The sequence below is a fragment of the Crassostrea angulata genome, chromosome 5 (genome assembly GCF_025612915.1).
Source record: "Crassostrea angulata isolate pt1a10 chromosome 5, ASM2561291v2, whole genome shotgun sequence".
NCBI lineage: Eukaryota > Metazoa > Mollusca > Bivalvia > Ostreida > Ostreidae > Magallana > Magallana angulata.
In genome coordinates, this window is record NC_069115.1 from 38,003,988 (window position 1) to 38,015,181 (window position 11,194).

Sequence of the window (11,194 nt, forward strand, 5' to 3'; positions counted from 1 at the left end):
CCCCATGGTGGCGGAGACCCCAAGCGCAAGTGCTATGTGCAAAACACTCACGATTTGGGTCTTATGGCATATCGAGCGGCTTTTCTCTTAAACATGTTAAATGCCTAGTTGTTCTTGTTGAAAACTTTGGCCTTGACTGCTGCACCTCCCTGGGTCAAGGTCATATATGCTGAAATTTTATATGAGTTGAACTTTGACCTTGAGTCTTGCACCTCACAGGAACAAGGTCACATTGCTGTCATTTGTTTAACTTACAGTTGTTGTTGTTTGAAACTTTGGCCTTGACTGCTGCACCTCCCAGGGTCAAGGTCACATTTGTTCACATTGTAGATTGATTTAAAGTTTGAACAAACATTGTATTTGAATTCTAAATTGAAAAATATACATATATGTATATATCAGCCGTGTCCATTATTGCCGATAAATAATTTACAAAACCTTTTTGAGTCTCTGAGATAATAATGCATCTATGCCGTATGTGTATAGGAATACGATGCTGTTATCGAAGGAATGCAACTTTAGATTTTCCTTTTCCTTATTAAAAAATTGATTACCTCCCCTTCAGTAACTTATTACTTCCTTTTCGTGTATATAAATCATGTGCACGCATTCCAATCGCCCTTTTTGAATAGTTTACAAAACCTTTTTATTTTACTTGCAATCTCTGAGATAACTAAGTAAAACGTATCTTTCTACAAAATCTAATATCAACATGAATCTCATTTCTTTGTTAATTCCGGAAAGAAACTGTTCTGCAAACACGTTGCTCAACAGTAAAGTAAAAAAAAATCATCTGATATTGCCTTGACATTTATCCATTGATTACTTTCTTATTAAGGTCTTTTGTTTCCAACGGAAGACCTTATTGTTATTATTCTTTGGTTTCTTTTTCCCTATTATTATTATTTTTTTTCTTCCGATTTTTGTGCATGCGATTTCTCAGCAACGACTCGGCCGATCTCCGTCAAAATTTCATATGTGATACATATTGGTCTGAACTTGATAGCAATAAACAAATGTTGAACAAATTGTCTATAAAATCAAATGACCTTTCATCTGATACCAAGTAAAAGGGGCTGGCCCCTAAATGTAGGGACCTAGAGGGCTCTAAAGTCTTTTCCTTATAGCTCTTTACCGAGAGATATTTTGTAATAGATTATAGAACAATGTTGAACAAAGCTCTTACACTTTAAACAAAATTGTATCTGGCCCTAAAAATGTAGACCCTCTTTTCCTGTTTTAAATCATGTTTAGCTGTTAAATAGCAAAATCAAGATCGAACATAAATCTCAAGTTCACGGAAGACCTTCTCGTTGCTCGCAACGAGATCGTGTCTAGTTTAAACTTTTCTATTCCTTCGAATTTTATTGTTATGTAAGTGAAATTACGTAAGTGAAATTGGAGTAAACTAATCGGTAACTGACTGTTAACTTGCCAATGATTTCTTTTCTGATGAAACCATTTAGCTTTGACAACTTAGAAGTTACATTTACATTTATTTATTTATTGCTATTTATTTAGTTTTCTTTTTCATGTAAATGAACAAACAAATACTATTTAACCAATTTTATTGATATTTACCGATATATTACAGACTTACACGTGCATGTCAAATATTGCATTATTTCATATTTTCTTTCTGCATTGTGTATGTTTCATGTATTTTATTATTAAGCAATACAAATATTATAATTTTATCAAAATCATACACTATCAATGAATCAGATGAAATATTGCAAAATAGAAAATCATGGAATACAACTGAAAACAAATGATATGGCATAGTTTACTGTATAAATCTTAACTTATGTTTTCGCTTGAATGTAAGTTACAAATAAACTATTTTAGTTTTAAGTTAAATGTCACTACATTGTAAATTTAACGGTTTGTGAATAAACTGTACGAACAACTTATGTTAAAAATTAAGGGTTCATTGTTAACATAATCAAGAATGGCGTTTGTTTCTTTTATTAAAAGAAAAAAATACATCCGTTTACAAAAGATATTTACGTTATACTTTTTCTATAAATTGCATGTACATTAAATTTTAACTTTTATCTTTCAAGTGTTTTTATAATAATTTTCAGAATAAAAAAAATATTATTCAGAAACATAATTAACATAAAAGATTTTTGAGTTAACGAGGCCGGGTCTAATTAGTTGTGCCCTAGATTTTTCAATGAAATTTTTTACCTGAATTTCTACTGATATAATTATTATTTTAAGATTAAAAAATAAGACATTTACCACACCGTTTGTTTAGGGGGTCATCTCAAAGTTTGTTAATCTTTAACATAGGACCCTATGGGATTTTGCTTGAAATGTATCAATTTTGCACATTTTTTTAAACTTCTGCCCTAGGGATTTCTTTTTCTGTTCTACATATTAAAGTTATTGCTAAAAGGCATCAAATGGTCAAATAAAAAAAACCTTTTACCTCCTGGTTTGTTCCAGGGGTCTTATCAAAGTTGATTTTTGTATGCCCAATTTCCCAGATTTGTCAGATAATGGCTATTTTTTATTTGACAAAGGCGGAAAAGGTGATCTTTATAGTATTACTAAAGCCTTCAGACATATTTAAGTAATAAAAAAATATATAAAATCACATATTAAGGGTCATTAATATAAAATACATGGTTACTGTGTTGAAATGTATGAATTAAGCTATATTTAGGCGGATTAAGAAAACGTGACAGAGGGTTTGGCCGGCTGAACCCTCTTCACTTTTTCGACCCGAGCCCAAATATTGCTTATACTTCGAGACAGTTATTTTTATTCCACAATATAACATTAATTTTACGCATTAAACGAGCAATTTTCAACAAATTTCGCTGAATATCTGCAGATAAAACTATCACGCCATGGCGTCAAACAAGCAAAAAGATGACGTCACAATACAAATGAAACGCTGCGCAAAAGCGTGCGTACTCGTTCTGTACTCGGCCTCGTTAAGTATATTTTTTTATATTAGACTTAATGATGTCTATAGTTTTTAAAAGTAAGGAAATGAAAATTGGTTGTAACGATCAAAAGGTATTTTATGCAAAATAGATAAATTTGTCTTAAACGCAATGCCTATATAGATTTTTTGAAATTGAAAAAATTTGAAAACCTTTGCAGTTTTCTCACAATGAATTCTTAAGAACAGAGAAATTGTTATGAAAGATTTTAGAAATAATTATGCAAAGTTGAAATTTTATTATTAACAATAACAAAATTTCGGCAAAGAAACTCTTTTGTCTTTTCCCATCATTTTCCAGAATGATCACAATTCATGTGAACTGAAAGCTTATAAAAATTATTTGTCAACAAATGCTGTATTTGGTGAACTGTTATGAATAATTTTACGAGTTTAAATAACTACGCGTAATTCTACATACATGCAGTTTTCGAAAAAAAAAAATGGGGTTTTTTTTATAAGAGGTCTGGTTTCGGGAAAATTGAGCAGTTAATGTGATGCAAATTCCTACTGTAGCAGCTCATTTACGAAATGCAAGTTTGCATTATACGATCAAAATTTGATTTTGCTTTATGCAAAGAGCGATAACCTATTCGAAGTATGTGGCAAACCTTGTATACTTTTCGAGCCATGGCTAATTTGAAATTTTTTGTTTGCCAATGTTTTTATCCTTTTAATGGATTATTAGACTAAGAAGAAACGAACGTTTAGCAGATAATTAACATAAGTTATAGTTTTAAAATATTGTCATAGAAAGCAACCCAATATAATAGCTTATTTTTAAACAAAGTTCATAATTCATCATCTCGAAAGCAATAATTTCATTCTCAATGTTATACAAACAATGATAAGTAAACATTTCATTTTTAAATGTATTTTTTGTTTCAATTAACTGAATTTTTAACAAAGTCTATTAAAAGGTTTTTTATTTTAGAAAATGAATATTTCAATGATTTTTTACTGTCACGTGGAAAAAACGATGTGCTTTAACCCAAGTAAAACTGTGCAGTAAAATCACCTCAATTTGAAACAAACAAATTTAAATCTTTTTAATTACATGTACTTCAGATACCGTCTTCGGTAAAGGATTGTTTCTCTTTGGTGCATTTCGCTATTTTAAATGTACACCATCTTGTGTTGTCTGAACTTTAATCAAGGAAAATCGGATTTTTCAGATATCTATTTTCAATGAAGTTACCTAAAAGTTAAGAATTTTTTTCTTAATGTTAGCACATATACTAAAACACCAATAGTTGGAAGATCATTGCAAAACACTAAATGTATATCGTAAATGCATTATCATCTGAATCAATGTCATTATATAAATGCTATGCATTAGATCAATGAAAATGAATAACGCACACAGCCTTATCTATCATTTACTTTTTTACTGGTCATGACAAGAGCGATAACTATGATTTAAACGTATCAATTAGAATATATTTCTGAAAATTATTCATATTGTTTTTATGTACGCATAAACATTTGCAAAGCTAAAGTGTAATTGCTTTTAAACTGTAGAAGGTTTAAAGTTACATACTAAATAATTTTAGAATTTTTTTAAAAATGTACCAGAATAATACGCTATTACTATATATTTTCGTTTTACTTTAGATATTTTTATAGCATTCCCCATTTCTGACTTTTACAATTTCACATGTAAAACAAGATAGCTTCATCTACATCCGGATATTTGAAGAAGAAAAGGTGATCAAAGACTATAATTGCATGCGTTTTTGACATGTTATTACGCAAAGGTAACTTACAGTGATAAATGCATTACGTTATATAGAAATTTCAAATGATTAGAATACCTTTATCATACCAAATATACCCCGGTTTACTGAAAAGTTATAAATAACTTTAACTTCAAAAATACTTTTCTTCATGTGACTATAGTAATAGTCAATCACCAAACATTTTTAACATCATAACACAAAAATTCCCCATTTATTAACAGAATAAAACTCAAATAAATGTTCAAAATTTCAGTTGATTAGAAAAAAAACCTATTATAATACACACAAAAATAAATAATTATAAACTGTGAAAAGAATACAAAAAACCTTAGAGATTGTTATACTTTATCTAAGAAGATTTTTCATAATCAACATGATCGCTTCCATATCTATTAGTATCATTTTGATTAGTTTAAATTAACGAGGATAATAAATAGCAATAACAATCACCACAACAATAATAGGATAACGAACAAATCCAAACACTTATAAACACTGTACAATAAATTCTCGACCTAATCTTACTTTTCATATACGTACATGTATATTATACAACATTTTAGTAATTCAATTATGGTGTTCACTCATACATATTATTCTATTCTTTTATAAAATAATGTTTATAAGATAAAGCGAAAAAAAATGATTATTCTATTTTGGGGTAGTTTTTAAACAGACATTTCATTTCTCACGACTTTCGATTTTGATATAAGAAAAATACTATACTCTGTCCCAAGATATTTTGGATTCACGTTTGGCTTAATTGTTTGATATTTATAAATACCTCATGATTCAAACGATGTTCATTGAAAAGTATGAAAAATTTCCAAGATTTCTCAGTCAAAACGCCCCTGTTAGCTTATCAGGTTTCAATACAATGCTAAAAAATGTGATGTCTATGGAAATTTTGTATTGCAGCAAGCCCGGATGATAAAATTGAAATATTGCGTGATGTATTCCGAGTGTATTCCGAATGGAGAAAAGATGTAAACATTCCCCATTATAAATCTCCATAGGGAATCTGTTTTCGTTCCTGTGAATTTTTCCGAGTGAAAGATGATAATGTGTCAATGAAATTATCTTGGAAAATATCCCTTTTAACTATTTCAATTGCACTTCTTTCACAGGTAAGTGTATTTTTATAAAAAATCGTCCAAACCTGCAGCATAAATATCTTGGGACAGACTATAAGATATCTCCAACTTCGAAAACATTTGCATTCATGTGAATATAAGAAAGGTAAATCGTCAAAATATTTTCTTTACTACAATACAAAATACATGCCCCAATTCTTAACAGAATAAACAAAATGTGATGTTAACTCTCAGCTAGTTAGAAAAAAAAAACTGTTTGTAAGAAACGTGCATACAAATTTTGAAATCCAGTCATTCATCATGACCTCCCTTGCGTCTTCGAAAAGTAGTAGCAGTCTCTATTCCATCATTGAGTTCAACAATTTCGTCGCCATCATGCTCTATATTCTGATGATTTATTTCAATAATCTCTGCTTCTTCATTATCTTCTTTTGAATATCTAATTACATATTTTCCATTTTTATTATTCTGTGTTGGGGTTCTTTTGGAGATTAACTGCAATTCAAATGTTGATGATTTAGTTATTAGTATATTCTAACTATAAACCATTTTCAACAAAATGTATCGTTGTCAAGTTTATAATACAGCAACATGAACTTAAATAATCTACAATATATTTTTATGCCTATAATTAAAGGACTATTTAAAGCCAGTCTTTTTTTTTTTGGGGGGGGGGGGGGTTATTGGTGGTTAGTTTTTTAGATATCAGATGATGACAACACAAAGAAGAAATATTTTAGAATAAATAAATATCACAAATTAATGTACCAATAACATTACGCAGAAATACACGTTGTACATACCTGAAAATGTGTTTTAATTCCAGATGACGTGCGCTTTGTTAAAGTCTTCGGTTTTATTCCAGTGAAGCAAGTCAAGAAATAAAATATCACTGTCAATATCGCCGTCAAGAATAAGAGCACTATAAAGTAAATTACGTAATCTCTCAATGAAACGCAATAATTACCATTCGATATTGCTGTGAATGACGGACATGTTTCAAAACAAGTGTGTTCATAAGAGAAATGGTGTTCTGAATGACAGGTACTTTGTTCAATGCAAACCGAGCCGTTGGCAACGTAATCGCTTGGGCATTGCCTGTAACATATTAAACGTGGGTTGGAGGATCCGAACTCCTTGTATCTTAACGGATGTGTGGTTGGACATTCGTTTGCACAGACAGCGTCATATATTACTTTCTCTGGTGGACATTCTTTAACGCAATGTGTTCCGTCTAAATAAAATCCTGATGAACATTTATTCGTACACCTTCTGCCAAAGTCCGTATGTTCAAGATACGCATGATTCGGACATTTGTACAAAGCTCGACATACACTCCCCACGATCAGTTTATCCTCTGGACACTTTTTCACACAAGCTCCCTTGTTTTCCATCAACAGAAGGTGGTGTGGACATTGGTCATGACATACTAACCCTTGCTCCGTTGTTTGTAGTAACGAGCGTGGATTTTTGCAAGAAAACACGCATGAATTTTTTTCAATGTAATGTTTCCCAGTTGAACACTTTTTATCGCATATGTTATTGTCTGTGATAACAAAATTATTTTCACATGCGCTTAAGCATTTTTGGGATCTAATATCAGTGTATGGATGAGACTTTGGACATTCGTGTGTGCAAGTACCTTGATGGTATTTTAACCAACTCGGACATTGATCAAAACAGACACTCTGAAATCTAAACGTTCTGTAAGGACAAGAATGGACACAAAAGTATTTACCTTTGTTTGTTGTGTAATTCAGAGGTCTCTCTTTTGGACAAAACTTTACACACTTGTTGTCTAATTGTAAAGTATCGCTTGGACATTGTGAAACACACGTTAAATTGGATATAAACGTATTTGCTGGACAAGTATGAAGACAATAATAGTCGTATATCTTTGCCCCGCCTGTGCCCACTGTGAAATTTCTAAACATATATATTCGTTCTTTGTCGTTACAATAGCCTATACATTCTCCCTTGTCTCGAAATTTTGCTTCATCTGGACAGTGTTCCAAACATGTCTTGTTGAATGTGAAGAAGGGATTGCATTCATTCATGCATCGAAAATAGGAACCATCTCTGTAGATGAAATCTTCACGTTCAGGACATTCCTGATAACACGTTCCATTGTGTTCGTAATTTTTGTCAAAGGGACACGTCAAGACACATAAAGAAGTATTGTATTTATAGGCATTTGAGGGACATTCATCGAGACAAGTGAAATGATTTCCTGTTAATATTCTATACCGAACCATTTCTGGACAACCAATATCACAAGATCTGTTAAATAAGTAGTTAGCTTCTTTCGGGCATTCCCCCACACACGCATCTTGATTATATAATGTTTTCGTTGGACAATCTGCCAAACAGTAATGATGGTAAATGTTCTTTTTAGAATGCCAATTAACACTAATAACTGTGAAATTACTATATCTGTATCTTAGTTCACTCGGGCAGGTAGCGACACATGTCTTGTTTTCTTGGTAAAGAGCGTCAGCTGGACAAGAGGATACGCAAAAGAATTTATTGTGCACAAATGCTGTAGACGGACATTTGTCAATGCATTTATAGTGACCTCCCTCGAGGTGTTTGTAATTGTGCTCGATTGGGCATGTTTCATTGCAAGTATTATTGAAGACAAATTTTCTTTCAGATGGACATTCTTTGATGCACTCATTACCATTGATGAGGTAATTTGTCATACATTCATCAATGCATTTATAATGACCTCCCTCGAGTTGTTTGTAATTGTGCTCGATTGGACATGTTTCATTGCAAGTATTATTAAAGACATATTTTGTTTCAGATGGACATTCTTTGATGCACTCATTGCCATTTATGAGGTAATTTGTCGGACATTTGACAATGCAGTCATAGTTGTCGATGGTAGGGTACACGTATACGTACCTAGGTTTAACATAATAAAACTTTGCTTCCATTGGACATTCCTGGTGACATGTCCTGTTGTACTTAAATTTTTCATTTGGGAGGCATGAATCTCGACAGTTTGTTCCGTTTGATAAAACTGTGTAATCAGGACATCTTTCAATGCAGCGTTTATGTTCGCCATATTCATAATATATGATGTTATATTGCTGAAATAGGGGACATGATTCAACACACGACCCATTTAAGACAAAGTTTGATCCCGGTGGACATGAACTAACGCAGTAAGTTTTGTATTCCAGATTGTTTGAAACGTAGGAATTAGTTTTAACATTACATGAATCAACGCATGTATATTTTGCCCTCCCAGTCGTTGGTTTTTCTCGGACATTTGGATACTTTAAAGGGTGTGACTCTGGGCACTCCCTCACACATGTGTTGTTGTATTCATACCTTCCATCTGGACAAGCGTTAACGCAATATCCTTCATCCATCAGGGTATCTTGTGGACAGGATTCAGAACAAAGGGTAATTGTATTATAATATGATGTCAAAGTTTGTATGAGTGGATGGGATTCCGGACAACTGTCAAAACAAGTTTTGTTTAAAAGAAATTGTTTCTCTGTTGGACATTTCAGTTGACATTTTTTGTTTTCTTGATCCTCATATGTGTAATTTGGACAATATTCAAGGCAGTGCGTTGATCGGGGTGTTGGAAAAATAAATGGATGATCATCAGGACATCCCTTCACACAGGTTGCATTCCCAGTAAAACACGGACCCTCACAATCATGTGACACCAAGAAGGAATGTGACATTGGACATTCCAATCTACAACTGTTTTCGAATCGGACAGTGTATTCCGGACACTTTTCTAGACAATTCATTCTGTAACATAAAGGGAGATCTGCCGGACAGGACGTTCGCTGACAATCAAAGTCGTGCTCCACTATGCAAAATTTTCCCAGCGCTGTTTCATTAATATTGGCATAATTTGGGCAGTCTTTCATGCATGTTTGTCTGAACATATATAAACTCTCTGGACAAGTTGGCAAACATTGTTGTTGATGGCTATCTTGGATGTAAACTTCCGATGGCAGACATATAGTTGTCACACTCTGGAAGAAATCAGACAAAATGGCATATGAAATGGTTTTTTGTTATACCTAGCACTTTTTAATTAAATGCTTGTTTTTTTAACACTTTTAAACAACTCTTCTATAAAAAAGCAAAATTTATGGCCCTTGTCACATATTTTATAAATTCATGCTTTAAACCTTTTTTGTCAATGCGATAAGTTTTAGTGTTACACGTGTAGTTGAATTTTTATTTGGTACAAAATGTGTGAGGTTTTTAAAATTTGGTATTAAGTTGTAATTGTTGTATTTGGCAATATGCTAATTTAAAGAATAAGAGATAGTAATTAGAATTAATACTTTGCCTATGAATAAATAAGGATTTGGATTTACACTTACACTTTGCCTTTTCCCTTCCAATATGAACAAGTTTTTTCATTTCTGGAAGTATCTTATAATTTATTATTTGTATGCGAACACAGCATGTTTTACACATATACACAAAATTGAAAACAAACGAGAACCTATTCGTGGAACGATAGCGTGCATATCATCCTCGTGCACACATTTTTCTTAAACATTTTATCAATGAGCAAGTCGAGTCATTTCCATCTAGAAATGGAAAAATAAGAACAGTTGCTGCATGTTTGAATTGTTACATATCACTTATAATCAATTGATCATAATTGTACTAGACTTGTATTTTCATTATCAGTTCTGATATTGTACATGTCTATCATCAATCTAAAAACAACACAAAACCTCAAAATGTCTAAAAACATGAACAGACAGGTAGTAAAAGTTGCCCATTCATAAAATGCCAGTTATAGGACCCTGTAAATAAAGTCGTCTTTCTTATTTACTCATTACACAAACTTGTGACCGTATATATTATTAAAAGACACTTGGTGCATTATTGGACAGGCTCATAAAACTGTCGAACATGCAGGTTGACTTCTTATATATAAATTTGAATGTAAATCTACATTCATGTATTTCGTAAACTAAGTAACCGACCCCGTGCTTGCTTGGAATAATGGCAACTTAACTATTTTATGTTTTGCACCGGTTATGACTTTTGCTTTCGTTTTTGTTTCTTATTGTGTTCTGCATCAACTACCGGGTATATAATGATGCTGATCGGATATACAAAATCTTTAGGTAGGATACGTCATTTGTAATTACCCATGACTTTGATTGTTCTAACAAGAGTGTACAATTCAAGAATATGCAGTGTATATGAATGCAAGCAAAAATATTATTTTGAAAATATTACCTTTATCAGGATTAAAAATGAAGTCCAAAACATGAAAGTATCCATCCTTGCAACCGTCAATTTTAGGTTGATCTAAATGCAGATCACAGTTTCTACCTGGTTACGTAAATTGCGTTCTGGGGGTTTAAATCTAAATATAAACATATTCATTTTCTGAAAACAGG

General features: G+C 32.1%; 1 protein-coding gene across 1 annotated transcript; it reads right to left on the reverse strand.

Moving 5' to 3' along the window:
• Positions 1-5,031: 5,031 nt before the first annotated feature.
• On the reverse strand, positions 5,032-11,140 carry LOC128182884 (proprotein convertase subtilisin/kexin type 5-like). The gene is made up of 3 exons (XM_052851652.1): positions 11,031-11,140; positions 6,596-9,796; positions 5,032-6,287 (listed from the first exon to the last, which is right to left on the reverse strand). The coding sequence occupies exons 1-3, from the start codon at positions 11,073-11,075 to the stop codon at positions 6,084-6,086; spliced, it is 3,450 nt and encodes a 1,149-aa protein (XP_052707612.1). The 5' UTR covers positions 11,076-11,140; the 3' UTR covers positions 5,032-6,083.
• Between the last annotated feature and the right edge of the window lie 54 nt (positions 11,141-11,194).

Bases quoted from the DNA above. Each gene is read 5' to 3' on its own strand.
- LOC128182884 (XM_052851652.1), bottom strand. From the start codon at position 11,075: ATGGATACTTTCATGTTTTGGACTTCATTTTTAATCCTGATAAAG. The intron at 9,797-11,030 runs GTAATATTTTCA...GATTTCTTCCAG, and splicing joins CATTTTTAATCCTGATAAAG to AGTGTGACAACTATATGTCT. The intron at 6,288-6,595 runs GTATGTACAACG...TTTGAATTGCAG, and splicing joins GAATTAAAACACATTTTCAG to TTAATCTCCAAAAGAACCCC.